Source organism: Dryas octopetala, chromosome 2, assembly GCF_963921425.1.
Source record: "Dryas octopetala chromosome 2, drDryOcto1.1, whole genome shotgun sequence".
Taxonomy (NCBI): domain Eukaryota; kingdom Viridiplantae; phylum Streptophyta; class Magnoliopsida; order Rosales; family Rosaceae; genus Dryas; species Dryas octopetala.
In genome coordinates, this window is record NC_141367.1 from 8,915,690 (window position 1) to 8,940,267 (window position 24,578).

General features: G+C 35.5%; 1 protein-coding gene, 2 long non-coding RNA genes and 1 pseudogene across 3 annotated transcripts; 1 reads left to right on the forward strand and 3 right to left on the reverse strand.

The window, feature by feature from the left end:
- The first annotated feature begins 3,987 nt into the window (after positions 1-3,987).
- Positions 3,988-7,580, forward strand: LOC147292894 (cucumisin-like). The gene is made up of 9 exons (XM_086230739.1): positions 3,988-4,072; positions 4,189-4,283; positions 4,493-4,590; positions 4,718-4,961; positions 5,111-5,621; positions 5,723-6,012; positions 6,188-6,299; positions 6,398-6,611; positions 6,904-7,580. The coding sequence occupies exons 1-9, from the start codon at positions 3,995-3,997 to the stop codon at positions 7,431-7,433; spliced, it is 2,172 nt and encodes a 723-aa protein (XP_086086865.1). The 5' UTR covers positions 3,988-3,994; the 3' UTR covers positions 7,434-7,580.
- Positions 7,581-8,808: 1,228 nt separating this feature from the next.
- On the reverse strand, positions 8,809-17,778 carry LOC147292895 (cucumisin-like; annotated as a pseudogene).
- On the reverse strand, positions 10,917-12,787 carry LOC147292896 (uncharacterized). The gene is made up of 4 exons (XR_015120348.1): positions 12,684-12,787; positions 12,506-12,577; positions 11,782-11,853; positions 10,917-11,300 (listed from the first exon to the last, which is right to left on the reverse strand). It is a non-coding gene; the product is annotated as an uncharacterized LOC147292896 (long non-coding RNA).
- LOC147292897 (uncharacterized) lies at positions 12,988-15,442 on the reverse strand. The gene is made up of 4 exons (XR_015120349.1): positions 15,309-15,442; positions 15,162-15,229; positions 14,768-14,861; positions 12,988-13,102 (listed from the first exon to the last, which is right to left on the reverse strand). It is a non-coding gene; the product is annotated as an uncharacterized LOC147292897 (long non-coding RNA).
- Positions 17,779-24,578: the final 6,800 nt, after the last annotated feature.

Consider the following 24,578-nt stretch of genomic DNA (forward strand, 5'->3'; position numbering starts at 1 on the left):
AATATTTCCATCATTCACTCCAAATTTAGTGTTGGAGATAGACTACAGTTGGCATTGTCATGCTATCCATGGCTTATACATACACGTATGCATCGTCCGTAACTGCAGTCTAATAAGTCAAGCGTACAAATAAATAAGAGAAATTTGTATATTTACCACCCAAATTATAGGGGGTGTGTGCATTTATTACCCAAACAATTTTTTTTTACCAATTGCCATACAAAATTTGTTCCGTGTTGCAATGTACCACCTATCATTATATTTCATCTATTTTTCTGTTAAGCGATGACGTGGCGTGCGCCATGTGTCACCTTTTTTCTTTTATTTTTTGATTTTTTATATTTTTACAAACTTTGAAAATTAATTAAAGATAGCTCCGAATTCAGAAAAATATACGAAAAATTTCAAACTTGTCTTGACTAGTACTAATTTAATATGGGGTAAAATTACCAATTTTCCATCTGAGTGTTTCCAGAAAATTTGGGAAGTACAAATTTATTTGCAGAAAATTAAAATACTCTAGACTTTTTAAAAATTCATAGAATAATCTCCTGAACTCCAAAAAATACAACGTTTACACCATTGGTCTTCTAAAAACTAACATTACCTTTCTCATGAACACTTGCCATCTAAGTTCGGGAGATTATCCTATGAATTTTCAAAAAGTATAGAGTATTTTAATTTTCTGAAAATAAATTTGTACTTCCTAAATTTTCTGGAAACACTCAGATGGTAAATTGGTAATTTTACCCTATAGTAAATTAGTATTAGTCGATACGAGTTTGTAAGAATTTTTAGTATATTTTTTTTAGTCCGAAACTATCTTTTATTAATTTTCAAAGTTTATAAAAATAGAAAAATAGAAAAAATTTGAAAATAAAAGAGAAGATGTGACACGTGGCGCACATCCAGCACGCTACGACAGTGTTTAACAGAAAAATAGATGGAATTAACGATAGGTGGTACGTTGCTACACTGAACAAAGTCTGTATGACAATTAGTAAAAAAATTTGGTTTGGGTGGTAAATGCACACACCCCTATAGTCTGGATGGTAAATGTGCAAATTTCTCAATAAATAAAGCTACCCCACCCTTTCATAAACACTCATACCTAACTGATCTTATAAGTCAAGCTTACAAATAAATGGCTAGCTCTCCTTGAATGCCTTTGGTCTCGTCACCTGGGGATAGCTGGGCTAACAATGTCTGCTTCAATTGTTTGTATCATCTATACTTTTTCTTTGTTTCCAAACAGAAATTCCCCACCTAAACTACAATTATTGAACCCAAAATTTAATTTTTTTTATTGCATCTAAATCAAACACTTAGTTGCTATCACTACAAGAAATGTGAGTAAAGCACACCCCTCATTGATGGCACAAAATGGGGTAGCAATTGGAAACTTTAGTCTTTATTGCTCAATTGCCACTAATTTTTGTTAAAATCGAGGCACTTTAGTCCCTATTGTCCAATTGTCACTCCATTATATGCCACCAATGAAGGTGGGCTTTGCTCACATTTCTTGTAGTATATATATTTGCTTCGGAGTAGTTTGATGTTATATTCATATCCCTATGACAAGCTATTAATCTTTCAATTATTCATTATTCACTTATCCATAATCTCATGGAAATAATATTTTTTAAATAAAAAAGTTTTATCAAACGGTAACTTGGAATTTAGGTATAAGAATGAATGATCTTAACAATTGGAGCTACAAAAAGCCCCGCAAATTGTGAACTTTATTTTTAAAATAACTAATGAGTTCCATAGTCTAGTCATAGCCCAAAGAATAAAAAAAAAAACATATGAATAAATTTTAAAGATAATTACTAAAAAGTCCATTTTAGAGCTCTTTGTAAAAAAAAACCCACTTAAAAAGTTGGAATGATAAATAGGTCCACTTTGTACAAACAAAGTCAACACTTTTGTACAAATAAGTCCACGTTATGTTTTTTTTTCATAGATTTTTTTAAAAAACTAAGCAAATTGTCACAGTAACAATGATTGCTATTGCCAAACAGTAGCAATTAATAGAGTATTTTTGCAATTTTAATAGTTAATGTCTCACAGTAACAATGATTGCTACTGGCAAACAGTAGCAATTAATAGAGTATTTTTGCAATTTTAATAGTTACTGTCTCACAGTAACAATGATTGCTATTGCCAAACAATAGCAATTAAAAGAGTATTTTTGCAATTTAAATAGTTACTATCATACAGTAACAATGATTGCTACTACCAAGCAGTAGAAATTAATTGCTACTGCCACACCAACACAGCCACACCATTTTCTTCTCTCCCTTTATCTCTCTGGCTTCTCAACCCAGCCACACAAACACAGCCACACCAGTCCACAATTGTGTCAAGCCTTCTATGCATGCATGTCCTCGATTCTCTTCCAGAACCCTTGCAAATCCAACTTCTTAAAAAACCAAACAAAATCAGATAAATTAAACCAAACAAAAAAAAAAAAGAGGAACAATATGAAAGAAAAGGCGTAGAAAAGGAGTAGGAAGAGATCTAGAAGAAGAAGAAAAGAAGAAAAAAAAAAAAAAAGAGGAAGAACTAGATCGCGCGGCGCACAGGGAAGAAGAAGAAGAATTGAGGAAAAAGAAGTGTGAGGGGAAACGACGCACGCGAAGTAAGATTAGGTTAAGAGCAATTTTGGCGGTTTTAGACTGCCAGAAATAAAAAATATATATATATATAGCCCAATCTGACAGGATTGAGTTGGACTGCCAGCTGGACTTTAATGAGAGGAATTTTCCCGCTTAGTTATTCCTGGTGGTTCTAACCGATAGGAACGCTAATTCTGGCAGTTGAATCCGCCACAACAAAGCTATCTTGGTGGACTGAAAGCTCTGCCAGAAATTCTTGACCATTTCTAGCGAACAGAGCTAATCCGTTAGCATTGTCTGCCAAAAAAAGCCAGTTTTGTAGTAGTGCCACCAAACCAGTGCCAACTTTTTTTTTTGTTTTTTGCCCGGTAAAAACAGGTGCCAACTTTGAAGGTGCATGTACGTAGCGAATAAATTTCCCATTTCCCACCACTCACCCACTCGATCGATTATTGCATGTCCTTCACATATTTTGCATGGTAGCTAGGCCATGCAATTACGTACTGTTGTGCATGCGTAGATTTTATACCACACAAGCAAGGGCCACCTTATCGACGAGGATAAGAAAAGATTTTATACCATTCAACCTAGCTAATATCTTATAAATTATAAGATAAGATTTTACTTTCATGATATGAGATATTACTCTCAACACATAATGTCTCATAGCTTCATTGATCCCAAATTTAATCAAGTACATATTGGACACGTATAGCATGAAAAAACATATGGCAGCAGCCAGCAGATGCCATGGGCAATATAGGATAGTCCTCCTCCACCACTCATGTATTATGGAGAAATTGTCTGCCTTTCTCTGTGATATGTAAAGTGGTTGAACAGGGAATATATGCTACCTTTCAATTTAGGCTTAATTATGTTTTTACCACCCATAGTTTCAGTTGATTCATACTTTACCACTTAGATATTTAGTTGTTTTACTTTACCACATACAACTATTTCTATGTCTTACTTTACCTTTTTTCGTCCATTCCGTCACCTAAACCGTAAAAAATGCTGATGTGGCAGAGACATTTTTGTTACTAATATTGACGGATTAACTGACAGAATGGACGGAAAAAGATAAAATGAAACACGGAGAATAGTTGTAGGTGATAAAATGAGACAAATAAATATTTGGGTGGTAAAGTACGTGGAAATCGACTAAAATTATGGTTGGTAAAAACATAATTAAACCTTCAATTTATTGTCCACAGCTAGAGCAAAAAGACAAAAACAAGAGGGTGGAGTAATAAACTGCAACATGTGGAAATGCAAGCTCAATTTTAAGTACAAATACCTTATGAAGTTCTTGGATGAGACCACATTTTTAGACGTACGCTTTCAAGGCTTTACAGATAGCGATGACCCCCATAATGGCTCTTACATGGTTTCTCCTTCTCAGTACTCTGCTTGTTGATGTTACTCACTCGGCTGCTCAGGATGTCCGAAAGGCAAATGAAATTAATCTCCTATATATATAATGCACTTCAATTAACTCTCTGCCCAAAATATATTCATATTAAAATTGGCTTATTCTACACTTGACGTACGTTTATTAATGTTACAGGTTTATATTGTGTATATGGGGGACAAGCCAAAGCTCGAGAATCCCACATCAGCGCTTCATGTAAATATGCTGCGAGATGTAGTTGGTAACAGCAGGTTATCATATATATCAAAACTTTTGTGCCTCTTTTTGTTACAAGGAGCTTAATTTTTGGAGTTGGTCACATTGAGGTTCTTGTAACAAGTCCATAGCCATTAGTACTTATTCTAATTAGCATAATGTAATGTAATTCTGTATATTCATTAATCTAAGAGCTTAATTATTATGAGAATCAAACTTTAATTTTTTATGTTTATGTATCCAGCAATGTTGTACAAGAGTCTCTGCTACTGCACAGCTACAAGAGAAGTTTCAATGGATTTGCTGCAAAGCTAACAGAGGAAGAAGCACAGAAAATTTCTGGTGCCGAACCCAACCTTTTCTTTTTCTATTGAAAGAATTGACTTAATTTGAACTTAATTGCATATATAATTAATTCAACAGTACTGACCATAATTAATTGAGTCTACAACTGTATGTGTATAAATAGGAATGGATGGTGTTGTGTCAGTTTTCCCAAGTCAAAATAATAAGCTCCACACAACAAGGTCATGGGACTTCATTGGGCTTCCGAAAACAGCGAAGAGAAGCACCATCGAAAGCAATATCATCGTTGGGATGTTTGACAGTGGAATTTGGCCGGAATCTGACAGCTTCCGTGACACTGGATTCAGTCCACCACCCAAAAAATGGAAAGGCACATGCCAAGCCGCAGCCAACTTTACTTGTAACAAGTATGCCAAACATTAATATGCTGTAACAAGTAGTTTATACTACTCTACTATACCAATCATATCCAATTCATATACATGCATTAAACTAGTTTATCAGTCTGACAAGAGTATATTACCCTTTCTCATTTATCGCTGTTATATTTGAACAGTAAAATCATAGGAGCAAGGTATTACCGCAGTACTGGATACTTACTAGGTGATATCAAGTCTGCAAGAGACACAGATGGGCATGGGACACACACTGCATCAACAGCGGCGGGGAACTTAGTGACCAACGCGGATCTATACGGTTTGGGGTCCGGGACAGCAAGAGGTGGGGTACCATCAGCTCGAATTGCGGTGTACAAAGTATGTTGGTCAGATGTTTGCTCCGAAGCTGATGCTCTAGCAGCATTTGATGACGCGATTGCTGATGGTGTTGACATAATATCTCTCTCTCTTGGAGGCAAGATTCCGGTAGACTATTTCATGAATGCCATTGCCATTGGAGCTTTTCACGCTTTTAGGAAAGGGATATTGTGTTCCACCTCTGCTGGTAACGCAGGTCCAGACCAAAGAACTATTACGAACTTTGCACCATGGATTCTTTCCGTGGCTGCTAGCACGATAGATCGGAAGTTCGTTAGCAAGGTTCAATTGGGTAACCATAAAATTTATGAGGTAAATTGAATTCTCCTGCCCGGCCTGACTTTAATTTCAACACCAAAGAACTAGAAAATATTTGAGTTGATGAGGATTTGTCTTTGCTTCATAATTGGTAGGGAACTGTAACAAACACATTTGACCTCAAGAATAGATTCTATCCTCTAGTATATGCTGGAGACGCACCAAATAATACAAGAGAGGACTTTGGGGATCCAAAATTTGTGAAGGGCAAAATTGTTTTCGGAGATGAAGATGAAATTTCTCCAAACAAAGCCTTTTCAGCAGGTGCAGTTGGAGTCATTGAGCAAAGCGGAGATGCGGCAGCATTTAATAACCCTCCATTGCCTGCATGTTACGTTGGATTTCATGATGGTAGAACCATTTACTACTACATCGACTCAACAAGGTATGTGAAAGTTAGAGCATATTAATGTTAAAAAAAAATGCAAGAACATTCAATTCAAAACCAATTGGCTATAAATTAAAATAACAAATATGTTGTAAATTAAAATAACAAATATGTTGTACATTATAGTATGACATATGGTAATCCTGATTTTTCAAAGTATTTAAATATACAGGAACCCAACTGCAACTATTTTTAAAAGTGATGAGATTTGTGATACAATGGCCCCATATGTGCCCACCTTCTCATCAAGGGGTCCAAATCCAGCCACTCCTAACATTCTCAAGGTTACTATTCTCTTATGTAGGGTACTGTAGTTATGTTCTATATAATTCATTAAGCTTTCTCCTTAATTTGTCACCTTGTTATCTCCTTGCATTTGCAGCCAGACTTAGCTGCTCCAGGAGTTTATATTCTAGCAGCATGGCCTCCAAATGCACCAATTTCAGATTCTCCGGGAGATGGCAGATCAGTAAAATACAATATAATCTCCGGCACTTCAATGGCTTGCCCACATGCTACCGGCGTCGCTGCATACATCAAATCATTTCACCCAAAATGGTCACCTGCTGCTATCCAGTCGGCTCTCATCACTACCAGTACGTATGGCTTCATATACATGTTAAGAGAGAATATATATTCTCTTATCAAACAATGTGATATGTTAATGCTACAAACTATGCATCAAAACCATTGATGAGGAGTAGAATCTTGAAAAAATGTATGGCATATCTAGATTTACAGTCTGCAACATAATTTAACTTGTTAGACGAGAAAATTACCCTATAATCATTATAATCATAATCATGCACCTAATTAATTATCTGGCAAATGCAATAGCTATGACCTAACCATATGCATGTATCTTCCTTTTCTAACCTGTTTTTGCAGCTAAACCCATGAATGCCAATCTTAACCCGGAAGCCGAATTTGCATATGGAGCTGGCCATATAGACCCTGCTAGGGCTCCATATCCTGGTTTAGTATATGAAGCTGATGAAGCCGACTACATAAAATTTTTGTGTGCACAGGGCTACAGTACCAAATTATTGCAATTTATAACAGGGGACATGAGTAGCTGCTCAGCATCCAATCGTGGAACAGTCAATGACCTAAACTATCCTTCTTTTGCCCTTTCCACCTCGCATCCACAATCCATTAGTGGCGTTTTCCATAGGAGTGTCACAAATGTTGGGTCCCCAAAGTCCACATATAGAGCTATAGTGATCAGTGCCCCAGCAGGACTTGAAATCATAGTCAACCCAAGCGTTCTATCATTCACATCTCTTGGGCAGAATAAATCTTTTTCAGTAACAATAAAAGGGTCAATTGTTAAATCCGCAAGAGTCTCTGCTTCTCTGGTGTGGGATGATGGTACTTTCCAAGTGAGGAGCCCCATTGTTGTCTATGTTGTATTTTAAAAGGTACATGTATGATGCATCAATAAGCAATGGCAATATAGCCTTGTAAGGTGCCCAAGTATAGGCACACAAGAATGAAATGTAAGAAATTAATGCCAGATGATTATGGTGGAGAAAATAAATTGAAGTATATCAATTAATTAATGATTTTCATCTGCCTAATCAATCATCTATAGTTGTTTGTAAATGTTCCTCTTGTAATATTGTATAACAATATTGAAAACTACCCATCAATCAATCATCTTAACTGTATACATAGATCCCTTTTCAACACCAAAATAAACTAAGACTTTGACTACACAGATCACTACTATTGGATTACACAGACTACTATTGCGATTGAAGCTTTTCACGCTTTCAGGAAAGGGATATTGAGTTCGACCTCTGCTGGTAACGAAGGTCCCAATCTAAAAACTATTACAAACTTTGCACCATGGATTCTTTCCGTGGCTGCTATAGCACTATAGATCGGAAGTTCATTACCAAGGTTCAATTGGGCAACCATTAAATTTATGAGGTAACTAAGGAATTCCTGCATGCCCTCAATTATATAAAATCAAAACAGAGAATTAAGTAGCTAATTAATATTATTCGAGTTGATCTTGAGGATTAATTGTTTTTAATTCATTGTGTACACGGTAGGGAATTGTACCAAACACATTTGACCTCAAGAATAAATTCTTTCCTTTAATATATTCTGGAGATGCACCAAATAAGACAGGAGGTTTTGACGGGTTTACATCCAGGTAATCACAAGTTTCTTCTACAAAGAAAACAGGACATGTTTCAATTTTAAGTTGTGTATGTCTGTCTGTATTTATATGCAAATGGCAGTAGAAATATTTATTGGACATATTTCAATTTGATATTTGATAATGAAGTATAATATTTGCTGCTATACTAGTACAGGTTGTGTCTGAGAGGCACGTTAGAGCCAGAACTGGTGAAGGGGAAAATTGTCCTTTGTGATGGCGCTGCTGGGGGAGAAGGGGCCTATTTGGCAGGTGCAACTGGAGTTATATTGCAAGGCCGAGGTGTCGCACAGGTGATGAGCGACACAAAAGTTTTTGACTACAGTGCACACAAAAATACAGAGCCATAAAATTCAAAATATAATTTAGTCTGGCATAAAATTTTTGACTTGAAATCAACATCAACCCAAGCGTTCTATCATTCACAACTTTTGGGGAGAAGAAATCTTTTTCAGTCACAAATATCGACTTTGATTACAAACTACTATAGATCCTTAATGGGTACATTTCAAATTCTACATCAGAATAAGGGCTAATTTATAAACAATACATTGAATAAATTCTCATCTGACATTTGATCTTCATTAATGCCTTTGCTTATTGATACATCATACATGTACCTTTTAGAATACAATATAAGCAACAATGGGGCTCCTCACTTGGAAGTGCCATCATCCCACACCAGAGAAGCAGAGACTATGGATTTGATTACTGCCCCTTTTATTGTGAGAAGATTTCTTCTGCCCAAGAGATGTGAATGACAGAATTCTCGGATTGACTTTGATTTTAAGTCCTGCTTGGGCACTCACTTTAGCTTTATATGTGGAATTTGGTGATCCCACATTTATGACAGTCCTATTGAAAACACCACAAATATTGGATTTTGGGTTTGAGGTGGAAAACGCAAAAGAAGGATAGTTTAGGTCATTGACTGTTCCATGATTAAATTCTGGGCAGCTACTCTTATCCCCTGTTATAGTCTGCAACAATTTGGTACTGTAGCCCTGTGCACACAGAAATTTGATGTAGTCCAATTCAGTAGCATCATAGATCAACCCAGGAAATGGAGCCCTAAGAGGGTCTATATGACCAGCTCCATATGCAAATTCGGCTTCAGGGTTAAGATTGGCACTCATAGGTTTTGCTGCAAAAGAAGGTTACAAATGGAAGATACATATGGTTAGGTTATAGCTGTTGAATAGTCAGATACAGTGATTAATAAATAGAGGGAAATGTTCTCTTGTCAAATATGTGACATGTTATTATATAATTGCCAGACTAAACTATCAGTGATCCTAATTTACCAAACCAGGATATAGAGCCCTAGCAGGGTCTATATGTCCAGCTCCATATGCAAATTCGCCTTCGGGGTTTAAATTGGCACTCATAGGTTTAGCTGCAAAAAAAGGTTAGAAATGTAAGATACATATGGTTAGGTCATAGCTTAGCTGTTGTATTTGTCAGATAATACTTAGGAGATCAATGAATATAATGAGTATATATAGGGACATAGGGTAATGCTCTCTTGTCAGAATTTGGACATGTACGTTATGTTATAGACCGTGAATCTGATGTATGGATTAGACATTTTGTCAAGATTTTACCCCTCGACCAACCATGTTTTGGATTCATAGTCTGTAACATTAACATATCATATTGTTTGACAAGAGTCGTTTGTAATGTATATTAAAATCTTTTATAAATCTTCATATATGCAGCCGTACTGGTAGTGATAAGAGCGGACTGGATAGCAGCAGGTGACCATTTGGGGTGAAATGATTTGATGTATGCAGCAATACCGCTAACATGTGGGCAAGCCATTGATGTGCCGGAGATTATATTGTATTTTGCGGATCTCCCATCTTGTGGAAGGTCTGAAACTGAAGCAATTGGGGTCCATGCTGCTAGAATATAAGTTCCCGGAGCAGCTAAGTGTGGCTGTAATTGCAAGGAAGTAACAAGGTGACAAATTAAGTAGAAAGCTTCATTATATAGAACACGACTATGGTAGCCTAAAACAGAGAGTTAGTAACCTTGAGAATGTTAGGAGCTGATGGATTTGGACCCCTTGATGAGAAGGTAGGCACATATGGGGCTAGTGTATCACTAATCTCTTCACTTCTCAAAATAGTTGCAGTTGGGTTCCTGAATGTATAAATTTTTACAAGAATCAGGATTACCGTATGGTTCTATTATAATATGCAATATGTTGAGAGAACCTATCACTACTAAAAAACAGTTCATCTACCACGGACATTGTCCGTGGTAAATTTAAATTAACCACGGACGGGCCGCCCGTTATGTATTGGGATGTGGTAGATTAGCGCGGTCATCTACCACGGGCAATGTCCGTGGTTGAATATAATATTGACCACGGACAATGCACGTGGTAGATTCTTATATATCACCACGGACACTACACGTGGTAGATTATCATATACGATCACGGACAATACACGTGGTAGATTATCACATACGACCACGGACACTACACGTTGTAGATTATCAATGCCCGTTGTAAATTACCTTATCAACTACGGTCAATGCCCGTGAAGAAAGTTAAATAAGCATAAAAAAAAATAAAATATATTAAATAATATTTTAGCAATTTTATTTGTCAAAATAGACTATATAAAGGAAAAATAAATATATAAATATTGAATACATATTATAACATAAGAAATGATAATATCATAATCAATATTATAAGTCATTACAATTAAAGCTACCAATTAATTAAACTAGTTTCATATATATGTCTTGACATAAACCAAATAAGTCTTAGGATAATATAAAAGCCAAGTGGTTGACTAACATCAAAATATAGTCTAACTAATAACTAAGGTTCTTCAACACTAATGTATTTTGATGGCCACGCAATCGTACTCGCTATAGCATCTTCAAGAATATGAAATTCACTCGTAGCACGGTATAAAGAGACACCCTCCACTTTCACTTTCCTTACCCAAACTTTCCAACAATCAGGACCAAGCACCATATGATGAACCATAGCTTCAGGATTTGTAGATTCTATGTCTCCTTCTGCAACAACTTTTCCAGTTCCTAACCAATGTAGTAGCTTGCATTTAGACCCTCTTGAAGCATGAGGTTGCAGCTACATACCAACAAGAAAAAAAAAATCTCAATATATGAACAAATTGGTTTACTAATGCAGAGGTTCTGTTATTTCTAGTGGGGTTGCCATTCACTTTTTTGCCCAAATGATTCAGCAAAATCAGTATCTTAACCATTATGGCAATCAAGATTCTTCTGCCCAATGCATTGCCTTGGTCTAATAAAACACTTCCTCCTCACTGTTTTCAACATGTTTTGGCTTGAAGGGGAAAAAGGAAAAACAAAAAATGCAAGAAATGAGTCCCCTTCGTTTTGGGTTTCTTATTATGGATGCAATGCAATGCAATCACTTGTGAAATGCAAACAACAATTAGATCAGCCTCAGAAGGATATTCAGCATCAAACAAATTGACACATTACAAAAAACAAAAAAATGATAATTTAAGTACCATTAATTCAGCCTCAGAAGTATAAAACCATATATACTTAAGTACCATTATATTACCCTGTTGTGGAATTACCTGGGAAGTAGCTCTGCAAGTTTTTCTTCCATCATTCCTACCTATTTGCAGACTTGTTTCACATCGTTGTGACTACAAAATTTGAAAGAAAAAAAATTAAAAGTACAGACTTAAAGTACAGATCATGTGCTCTTCATAAATCATAGACTGTATGGTTGGTATCCATCATCCTCCCGAGTCTTCTAACCTCTACAGAATCTAAGCCAATCAAATGAAAAAAATATTACTGCAACTATGATGCCAAAATATCAATATATTTATTGATGAAAGTCCTCAAGTCAAATATTCTCTCACAGAGACTCCAGTAGTTGTAATAGAAATTATAGAATTACATCACACAACATCTCACCTCTTGAGTTGCTCCATAATGAGACATAAAAACATACATACGAAAAAAACTTTTGATATTATTATTGTTTAGGATCAACAGTAACTTGATATGGTATACGAAAAAAAATAAGCTAAACACTCGCCCTCAAAGCAAATGCTCATGTGATGAAGCTGAAACTTTGTGAGCAGTATTGAAATGAACAAAAAAGGAGCCAAATCATTGCTTGACCCTCCCCAGATATAAACCTTTAAGGCCTCCTAATCAGAAATACATCTTAAATTCTCAGCATGGGCAGCATAGACAATGGAACATATTTTGTGTAATGCATATCAGAAACTAGGAGTTTTCAATCATATATAGCTAGTAAAACATGCAACTAATTAAAAAATGTACCTGGACACTATCTTTAGAAGCTTGTTTCGAACCACTATTACTGCCTTTTAAACCTGCTATATCATGTTGTAACTAATAAAAAATAAAATAAAATAATTAGTGTGCACTCAATTAAAATATGATAAATCATCCACAAACAAATCATCCAGTGAACAAGTAGTGAATCAGACTACATTACCTGCTGAGTAGGTTTAGAAACTTGCCCTCCATCATTCTTAGCTCTTTGAATATTTGTACTACCTCGTTGAGATGACTAACAAATATCCAATAAATGAAAAAGAGGTAATAAAACAAGAGTTCAGTAATCCAGGGCAATGACACATGTTTTAAATAGACATATATGTTTTTACCTGAGCCTTATTTGTAGAAGCATGCACCACATCATTATGACCTACATTGTTACCCTTAGCTCCTGTATCATGAATCTACAATTTCAATAAAGTTAGACTTCATGAGGTATTAATATTAGTGGCAGGATTAAGAATTAACATTTTTATCTTAATTTATGATTACCTTCAACATATAACATCTAAACAACTCCTTACTAAGTTAAGTAATATAACCTGTCAAATGTTAGCCAATCTTTGTCCATTGCACCTAGCCAAATAAATAATGAATGTTTGCTATTAATAACCCAAAACAAGGAATAATCCTAAAATCGTCCACAATTCAAGTCAAAAACAAATTAAAGAACAAAGAGAAAAGAGTGAATTAAGGGTCGTGGAGAAAATCAAAAATTCCGATGAAATACCAAAAAGAAAGCAAGAACATGTCAGCAAAAGGAATCCATAATGATGAAATAAAAAAAATAAAAAAATAAAAATCTTATCAACATTTTACAGTGCCACAACATGTCAGCAATCTTTACTAAATGATGAAAGTCAAGCCTAGCTGAATGAATCCATAATAACCACGGCACATTGACCTCAACCAAGGAACAAACCAACCAAGAAATTGATCCCCATTTTCTCAACCGAAAAACAAACAACTCATTACCAAACAAAAGCACAACCCTAATCAATTAGGAGCCAGAACAATGGAACCAAAGAATAAAGCTAAGCAAAAAGAAATTCCATCCCATTCCCAGATAGTAACATTTCACTGAGTGCAGTCAAACCTATATTATTACACAAATGACTATGAAAGAACCATGAGTGTGCACTTATTTTTTTATATCTAATAATTAAAGAACTTATGCAATTATAAACTAGCAAAATCAGTCTAATTCCACAAGATTTTCAAGGATAAACCTCTTCCTAATATGGAAAAAATTCATTTTCAGAGAGAAAATATTATAAACTAAAGTTTGCCCACCTTTATTGTGTTATTAAATGACAGTACGGCAAATTAATTTACTAGAAAAACTATACAATACACCTTCAATTAAAGGCATCTTGAAGGTGTGAAATTATATAAAAGGTGTCCATACTATATTAAAAAGGATTCAGAGATAATTACACATATGTTGATACTACTTCAGCAAAAAAACATGGCACTCATGAACCCTTTACATCAAAAAAACAGAGGGAAGAGTTGATACAATTAGACATTCAATTGCAAATGAGATTGGTAGACATATATAAGATGGGGAAGGCAGGGCATTTGCCATTGTTTGAGTCAGAGAGAGCAGAGGGAAGAGTTGTATATAGGCTGTTTTCTGCGTCCATTTTTGTGGGCATATGTTTGATTTGGGTTTATAGGGTGAAGTAAGAACTGTATAATATATAAACTACAATGCCTCGAATAAGTTCTTTTTTATGCCTACTAATATATTGCTTGCTTTGATTTCTTAATGATTATAAATTGGATATTGTTAGGCCTAGTAATATGCTTTCATGCATTATTGGTGGACAAGAATGCAGCACCCTGCATTTTGACATGGAAACAAAAAATAGCTAAAATTTAAACAAAGGGACGTGACTATTCTATCAATGCATATATACCAACTCTAATAACCATTAACTATGTATCTTATTCGTTGTTTTCACTGACAAACCTCCTGTACACCCACAAGTAGGGGGAAAAAAAAAAGAGTACATTACATTTCCAGTAATGTTTAGTGAAAGATGATGATATCAATCAGTTGAATTTTGAAAATGTTATGGGAAGTTCCAACTACCAAGCAACAGGTGATAAATGGAGTGAAATTTGTAACAGAGACCAATATCATATACAAAAGGAACAGTTTAACAGGTTTTAGAACAATTAAGAGTCACAGACAGGATATTTGTTTTTGAAATCAACCAGACGTCAATGACAAACCTTTGCAATTACTTCAGCTGTCTCTTTGAAGTCAACCGAATCCCAATATTTTGCTAGAAACTCATCAATTAACCGAATCCCAATATTATAGCCCCTGAAATGCAATTAACTGGTCAGATGATGAGCTAAACTAAAAATTAAGCGTATATGAATAGTTACAGCTATTGGCCATCGAAGATGGTACATAGACAAAACAAAAAGTGTCATCGTTGCAACACATTTTCAGTTCAAATCAAGGAATGACACAAATTAACAGCCCAAAACAAAACCACGCATCCAATATATTAACATCAAGTAATATATTGGTAGCAAACAATATATCAATATCAATTTCTTTTCTCAAATCTAAATTTGTCCACAAATCGAAAGAGAGAGAAGGAGAGAGATCGCTCACCGAACCGAAACGGCCAAAGATGGAGCTACTGGTGCTGGCGTGCTTCGGAGAGATCGAGAGAGTAGTCACTGCTAGAAGGATAAAAAAAAAATTAAACTAACAAATTTTACATAAATCCAAGAAAAAACGAAAATCCAAGAAACCCACCCAAGATCGAGAGAGTAGTCACAACAAATTTTTCTTCTTCAGATCAGGGCAAAAGTGAACTCTCTTTTGCTGGGTTCAGTATAGGGCGCGCGCCAATCTCAAAAAATTTCATTAAAGGGCGCGGGACTGGAAAAATTTAGGACAAAAAAAAAAATCTTTCCACCACGTACATATCTCGTTGTACATCAAAAAAAGGCGCTGTGGTTATTAAAATTATTAACCACATACATATACCGTGGTGGAATAGAAAAATGCGCTGTGGTAATTAATATTTTTAACCACGTTCATTTCCCGTGGTGGATTGTATTATAGACCATGGGCATTAAATGTCCGTGATAAATTAACTTCTTTTAACCACGGGCCCGTTATTGACCGTGGTAGTATAACTTTATTTATAACGGGCTTATATTGACCGTGGTAGATATATATTTTTAACCATGGACTTTTCTTGACCGTGGTAGAATTAATGTGGTAAATAAGCTATTTTCTAGTAGTGTATATTGGTAATGTAAAATCTTACGTTATTTTCACTTGTAGCAAATTAGTTTGATTGGATGCTCTAATTTCTTTTAACAATGAATGCTTTAACTTTCACATACCTTGTTGAGTTGATGTAATAGTAAATGTTGCTACCGTCATCAAATCCAACGAGAGATAAAGGAATGGGAAAAGTGTCAGGCTTTTGTCCACCTTTTGTGCTTTGCACAATGATTCCTATTGCACCTCCTAAGGGCTCCTTCTATGTCAGTGCATGCTGTCGCCAAGAACAATTTTATCCCTCACAAATTTTGGATCCAAGTACTGATCTCCAGAAAATACTAGAGGATACAATTTATTCTTGAGGTCAAATGTGTTTAGTCCAGCTCCCTACAAATTATGAAGCAAGGCAAAGACAAATTAATCCTTGTCAACTCAAATGTTTGCTAGTTCTCTGGTTTTGATTTTATAAAATTAAAGTCAGGGCAGGAAGACTTGAATTTACCTCATAAATTTTATGGTTACCCAATTGAACCTTGGCAATGAAATTCCGATTTATGGTGCGAGCAGCCACGGAAAGAGCCCATATATGGGGCAGAGTTTGAAACAGTTTTCGGGAGTGGACCTTTGTTACCAGCAGAGGTCGAAGACAACACCCCTTTCCTAAATGCATGAAAAGTTCCAATGGCAACTGGATTCCTGAAATAGTCATATAGAATTTTGGGTCCAGCAGAAATAGAAATTATGTCTACACCATCAGCAATGGCATCATCAAATCCTGCAAGAAAATCAGCGCCATTGCAGCCATCTGGCCAACATACTTTGTACACCGCAATTCGTGCTGATGGCACCCCTCCTCTTGCTGTCCCTGACCCAAAACCGTAAAAGTCTGCGTTGCTTACTAAGTTCCCGGCCGCTGTTGATGCACAGTGTGTTCCATGGCCTTCTGTGTCTCTTGGAGACTTGAAATCACCTGGGATGTCTCCATGGCTGTGGTAATACCTTGCTCCTATGATTTTACTGTGCAAACATATCACCAGCAATATGTTTATTAATGACAAAGTCATAGTAACATTAATTATTTTGTCAAACTGTAAATATAAACCATATAAAATTAACAAATCAATTTCATCAATGGTTCAGATTGCGAGTCTGATAACTTCATGGCAAGAGAAAATCTTCGAAATTGATAAACTAGTTTGGCATACTTGTTACAAGTAAAATTGGCTGCGGCTTGGCATATGCCTTTCCACTTTTTGGGCGGTGGACCAAATCCATCATCACTGAAGCTGTCGGATTCCGGCCAAATTCCAGTGTCGATGACATTGCTTTCGATGGTGCTTCTCTTCGCTGTTTTCGGAAACCCAAGGAACTCCCATGACTTTGTTGTGTGGAGTTTATGATTTACACTTGGGAAAACAGACACTACACCATCCATGCCTATATATACACATCCAAATATAGACTCAATTAATTATAGTCAGTACTGTTGAATTAATTATATATGCAATCAAGTGGAAATTAATTCAATTATTTCAATGAAAAAGAAAAGGTTAGGTTGACACCAAAGAAATTAAAAAGGTTAGGTTCAGCACCGGCAATTTTCTGTGCTTCTTCTTCTGTCAGCTTTGCAGCAAATCCATTAAAACTTCTCTTGTAGCTGTGCACTAGCAGAGAGTCTTGTACAATTTTGCTGGATACAATAAACATCAAAAATTAAAGTTGGATTATTACAATTAATAAGTATTTGGATTAATGTATAGATCAAATTACATTACAGATTGTGAATTAGTATAATCAATGGCCAATATCGGACAATATATGTGACCAATTGATCCAGGAAACTTATATTGTAACAAAAAGAGCAGAGCTTGGCAGAGAAGTATGTATATGATAACCTGCTGCTGCCAACTACGTTTCGTAGCATGTTTACATGAAGAGCCGATGTGGGATTCTTGAGCTTTGGCTTGTCACCCATATACACAATATAAACCTGCAACAATATTAAAATCCAGGATTATAAAGACCAAGTCATGTGGATGCCAATTTCAGTTTAAATATATTTGTGCATGGCAGCTAGCTAGGTAATAGATAGTGGTGCTGGAGTCGAGAGAGAGAGAGTGTGCCGGGGAGAGAGAAATAAAAGGGAGGGGAAAGAAAGTTCTAGAGAGAGAGAAACTCCTAAAAAAAATCTGATTTTAAATTTTTGAAACCCAATTTGTCAATTTTACAAAATTGCCCCTCGCTTCACATGTCCATATCTTTCAAACCGTAACTCGGATCGACGCGTGCTACGTGTCTATGAAATCGTGGGCTCGAAATCTATCTAACGGGCCCAAAGTCAAAATCGAAAGCTCATTTGTTTTAAAAGTCAACTTTGGGTCAAGCTCCAATTTAAAACAAAAATTAAAAATTTAAATCAAAACCTTTTTTTTTCCAAATAAATCTCAAAATCTTTAAAATACAATTCAATATCCTTTTAAAAAAAATCTCTTAAAAACATAGTTAAATAAAAATTTAAATTTTTAGTGAAAATTTGGGTCTGGTCGTTACAGCCACAAGGAAAGGGAAGAGGAGCTTTGCCGAACCCTAGCTTGTCTTTTCCAAGCTTTTTTGAAGCCACCTTTGATTCTTCTTGTTTCCTTCTTTTGTTTTCTTAAATACTTTATTACTTTCAATTATGGATTGGATGTTTGATTATATAATGAAAGTTGGTTCTTTTATTTTCTTTATTATGTTTTGATTTTAGTTTTGCATTGTTAAGATGATGATGAAGCTCATATTATTTGATTCGATGTTGATTTATGGTTAATGAAATAAAGCTATGTGATTTAATGTGATATTTCCATGCGATAAATTCCTATTGTCTATTTTAATTGATTATATTTGTTTGCACTATTTGACTAGCTACCTTAGAGTTGTATGCATCTAGTAATTGTTACGAAATTGAGAGATGATAATCAAACTAATCAATTTAGTAGGTAACAAGGAGGTATGTCAAGTTAAGTTGGTTTATTGATACTAAACCCATTCTCTGTGGGATCGACCTCGTACTTTGCACCTTTTGCTACCATGCAATTCGTGCACTTGCAAGTAAACTTAGAGCTATGGTAAGTATTTGCGTTAATTAATTTGCTCTAAGAAAACAACAACAAATTAGGGTTCTAGACCTAATGAACCACATTTGGTGTTAAGAACGCACGAAAACGTCATTTCAGTGCAAACTTGGTCCAATTTCAGCCAAATTACGCCAAAACGTTCCCTATTGGCAACAAAGACATGAAGAAGAACTTTCTCATATTAGGATTAGCGTTTTAGACTTATTGAACTACATTTGGTGTTAAGAACGCACAAAAAACGTCATTCCGGTGTAAATTGTGTCAAATTTCGTTTAAATTGCACAAAAATGTATCCGGTTGGCAAGAAAGACATGGAGAAGCGCATTCTCATATTATGATTAGCGTTCTAGACGTAATTAACCACATTTGGTGTTAAGAATGCAAAAAAAAGTCTTTTTGGTGCATACTTGGTCCAAATTGCACCAAAACTTTTCCGGTTGGCAAGAAAGACACAGGAAAGCACTTTCTAATGTTAGTATTAGCCTTCTAGACCTAATCAACCAAATTTGGTGTTAAGAGCGTAAGAAAAAGTCATTACGGTGCATAGTTGGTCCACATTGCATCAAAAAGTTCCCGGTTGGCAATAAAGACATTGAGAGACACTTTCTCAAATTAGAATTAACGTTCTAGACTTAATGAACCACATTTGGTATTAAGAATGCACGAAACCGTCATTTTGGTGCAAACTTGGTCCAATTTCTGCCAAATTGCACCAAAACGTGCCCGGTTGGCAACAAAGACGTGGACAAGCACTTTCTCATATTAGGATTAGCATTCTACACCTATTGAACCACATTTTCCATTAAGAACGCACGAAAATGTCATTTCGGTGTAAATTGTGTCCAATTTCGTTCAAATTGCACAAAAATGTACCCAGTTGGTAAAAAAGACATGGAGAACACTTTCTAGACGTAATTAACCACATTTGGTGTTAAAAACGTAAGAAAAAGTCATTCTGGTGCATACTTGGTCCAAATTGCCCTGAAACGTGCCCGGTTGGCAAGAAAGACATAGAAAATCACTTTCTCATATTAGTAGTACTGTGCTAGACCTAATGAATCACATTTGGTGTGAATAATGCAAGAAAATGACATTTCGGTGCATACTTGGTCCAAATTGCAACAAAACGTTCCCGTTTGGCAAGACAGACATGGCGTAGCACTTTCTCATATTAGAATTAGCATTCTAAACCTATTGAACAACATTTAGTGTTAAGAACGCACGAAAACGTAATTTCGGTGCAAACTTGGTCCAATTTCGTCCTAATTGCACCGAAACGTGCTCGGTTAGCAAGAAAGACATGGATAAACACTTTCTCATATTAGTAGTAGTGTTATAGACCTAATGAACTACATCTGGTGTTAAGAACGCAAGAAAACGTCATTTCGGTGTATACTTGGTCTAAATTGCCCCAAAACATACACTGTTGGCAAGAAATACATGGAGAATCATTTTATCATATTAAGATTAGCGTTGTAGACCTATTGAACAACATTTAGCGTTAAGAACGAACGAAAACGTAACTTTAGTGTAAACTTGGTCCAATTTCGTCCAAATTGCACCGAAATGCACTCGATTGGAAAGAAAGACATGGAGAAGCACTTTCTCATATTAGTAGTACAGTTCTAGACCTAATAAACCATATTTGGTCATAAGAACGCAAGAAAACGTCATTTCAGTGCATATTTGGTCAAAATTGCACCAAAACGTTCCTGATTGGCAAGAAAGACATGGGGAAACACTTTCTCATATTAAGAAAGTATGAGAAACCACATTTGGTATTAAGAAAGTAAGAAAAAGTCATTTCGATACAGACTTGGTCCAAATTGCACTAAAACATTCCCGGTTGGCAGGAAAGACATGTGAAGGCACTTTCTTGTGTTAGGATTAGCGTTCTAGAGCTAATGAACGGCATTTGGTGTTAAGAATGCAAAAAAAAGTCATTTCGGTGAATAATTGGTCCAAATTGTGTGAAAACGTTCCCGGTTGACAATAACTATTGAACCACATTTGGTGTTAAGAACCCACGAAAATGTAATTTCGGTGTAAACTTGGTCCAATTTCATCCAAATTGCACCGAAACATGCCCGATTGGCAAGAAAGACATGGAGAAGCACTTTCTCATATTAGTAGTACTGTTCTATACCTAATGAACCATATTTGGTGTTAAGAACACAAGTAAACAACATTTCAGTGCATACATGGTCCAAATTGCACCAAAACATTCCCTGTTGACAAGAAAGACATGGAAAAGCACTTTCTCATATTAGGATTAGCGTTCTAGACCTATTAAACAACATTTGGTGTTAAGAACGCACAAAAACGTAATTTCGGTGCAAACTTGTCTCAATTTCGTCCAAATTGCACAAAAATGCGCCCGGTTGGCAAGAAAGACATGGAGAAGCAGTTTCTCATATTTGTAGTATCGTTCTAAACCTAATGAACCACATTTTGTGATAAGAATGCAAGAAAATGTCATTTCGGTGAATACTTGGTCCAAATTGCACCAAAATGTTCCCGGTTAGCAAGAAAGACATGGGGAAACACTTTCTCATATTTGGATTAGCGTTCTAGGTCTATTGAACCACATTTGGTGTTAAGAACGCACGAAAACTGTAATAACCTAATTTTTTAAAAAATCATTTTATATATGTTTATTATAAATAATTATACTTATATTTCTATTTGCTCATATTTACATTTATAAATATTAGTGTTTATATTTATATTTGTTTCTATTTACAATTATATATTGTAATTACATTTATGTTTAAGTTAATATTTATATTTATACATATTCAATATTATTATATATATTTAGTTAAAAAAAAATGTTTTAACTTAACTTTCCTCCAGTAGGAGGAAAGCTAGCTTTTAATTGGTTTAGTAAGGTGGTAGGCGGTGCAGTGTGTATGTGAGTAAATGTGTGTGTGTGTGTGTTCGGTAGTGTGTGTGTGTGTTAGGTGATGGAGTGTGTGTGTGTGTGTGTGTGTGTTTGTTGGTGTTATAAGCGGTTGAGTGAATTAGAAAGAAGGCAGCTGGTTTTATTTAGACAAACCGAAAACAGAGCAAGAAAGACGATAGAAAAAAAAAAAAAAAAAAAGAGAAAGAAAGAAAAGGAAAGAAACCGAGAGAGAAGAAGAAGATAAGAAAAAAAAAGGAAATCAGAGAGTGAAAGAGAGAAAGGAGGAGAAAGGAGAATAAACAAAGAAAGGGAGAGAGAAAAGAGCAACAGAGGGACAAAGAGGGGAAGAAAAATAGAGAGAAAGGAAGGATGAACAGAGAGTGAAAGAAAGGCGGAAGAAGGTGAGTTTGAATTCTTTTCATAAATCCTCTGTTTTTATGGAATTTATATTTGGTTTTGGATTTCTGGTTTTGATGAGTTTCACTTAGTGGTTAGAGAGGTCTATAGGATCACAAACATTATAGGCATTAGAGGGAAACACGAAAAAGATTTGGATTGGGTTTTGAATTCTATGTGGATTTGAAGTTGGGTGTTTGATTTGGAGGCTTTAATGTGTTTTTAGAAGCTTAAGAAACTTATTTAGGGTGTTAGAATTGAAGGGGATTGAAGTTGGTTTGAAATTGGAAAATTTGAAATTTTTTGGAAATTTTCGCAGTTTTCGGATGGCCTACTTTGAGGCCTTATATCTTGAGTTGTAAAGATCTGTTTTGAGTGTTTTTTATATGGTTGTAAAGAGGAGTTGCAGAGCTTTAAAATGAGTATAAGTTTGCTCAATTTGGAGGTGATTTGATAGGGTAAACAGTGAGCTAGAGTTGAGAAAAAATAAGGGAAAAACTGGAAATTTCAGAAAATTGAAGAAGATGATGAACAGTGCCACTGGACCACCACTAGCACCACTGGCGCGTGATGGCACGTGTGGTGGTTTTCAGCAGCTCTGGTCACCGAGGAAAGGTCTATCCCCACTATTTTTTTTTTTATTCTGAGTCCGATGGTGGCCTCTGCTTTGCGATCCGAGGCCCCGAACTTAGTTTTTTGCACTACACACTAGGATTTGAGAGTGAGCGACTTTTGTTCTTTGTTTAATTGTGGGTTTTTGTTATTTTCTTGTACAGTTTTAGGCTTGGACGACGACTGGAAGGTACGGGACAACCTCTATTGGTGAGTTAACCACACGTTTGAGGTAGGGGGATCTGGGGAACCTTTAACTACAAAATTTGATTTTATTGAATCTTTGTTGAAAAATGCGATATGTGTGCTAATACATGACTTATATGAATTATTTGAATTACTTGAGCATGATAGAAATGAGTTTATTATTATAAATTATTATTCGTGCATTTATTTGAATGTGAATCATGATTCATTGAGAATTGAAGTTACGGTGATGAGAAATGATTGAGGATTTAAATTATGTTATTTAAATTTCGTAGTGTGCGCGGGGAGATAAGCCCCTTCAGTTGCGACTAATAAAATTATCTAAACCCCAAGGCGCATTGGAATCTTCGGTTGCGATCGAAGTTAGGCTATCTTGCACTTTAACTGCAGTTAAAGTGAAGATGTGTATTGCAATTTATATTTCAATATGCATTGAGTGTAAATTTGTATAATAGTACACTCGGGGCCACAGTGGTAAAATGCATGGGATGAGACATGCAGGCCTGTTTGTTTTATTATATGGATTAACTCTTTATCCATATTATGAGACTTAAATGGAGGAAGTGCAGCATAACATTCATGCATTAATAAAATTATTATATTATATATTATCTGCTCCATGTTGTATATTTCAATGAGCTTTAGTATAACTAATTTTGCATGATAAGGTTGAATGTCCCTACTGAGTTGTTGTTTTGAGCTTACCCCCTCATAGATTTTGCAGGTACTGTAGTGAGAGTTAGTGTGAAACCGACCGGGAGTAATAAGGTTATTAAGCGTGAACTAAATCGGAGCTAATTTAGATTTTAAGATTGTGAGTGTTGTATTGTGCAGATGTATGATTTACGTTGTAAATTAAGTTTGAATCCAATTTGTAGTATAATAATAGTATCAATTTTATCTCTCTTTATTTTATTTTCCATTATCACATTCTGGTTATAAAAGTTAATTTTATAATTAGAGTGTGATTCACACCTTAATCTGAGATTAACTTTTAATCCTGAATAGGGGAGTGACAAAAACATCATTTTCGGTGCATACTTGGTTCAAATTGCACCAAACCGTTCCCGGTTGGCAAAAAAGACATGAGAAAGCACTTTCTCGTATTAGGATTAGCGTTCTAGATCTATTGAACCATATTTGGTGTTAAGAATGCATGAAAACGAAATTTTGGTGCAAACTTGGTCCAATTTCGTCCAAATTGCATCGAAACGTGCCTGATTGGCAAGAAATACATGAAGAAACACTTTCTCATATTAGTATTAGTGTACCACATTTGGTGTTAAGAACGTAAGAAAAAGTCATTCCGTGCATACTTGGTCTACATTGCACCAAAACATTCCCGATTGGCAAAAAAGACATGGGGAAACAGTTTCTCATGTAAGGATTAGCGTTCTAGACCTAATGAACCACATTTAGTGTTAAGAACGTAAGAAAAACTCATTTCGGTGCATACTTGATCCAAATTGCACCAAAACGTTCCATATTGGCAAGAAAGACATGAAGAATCACTTTCTCATATTAAGATTAGCGTTCTAGACCTATTGAACCACA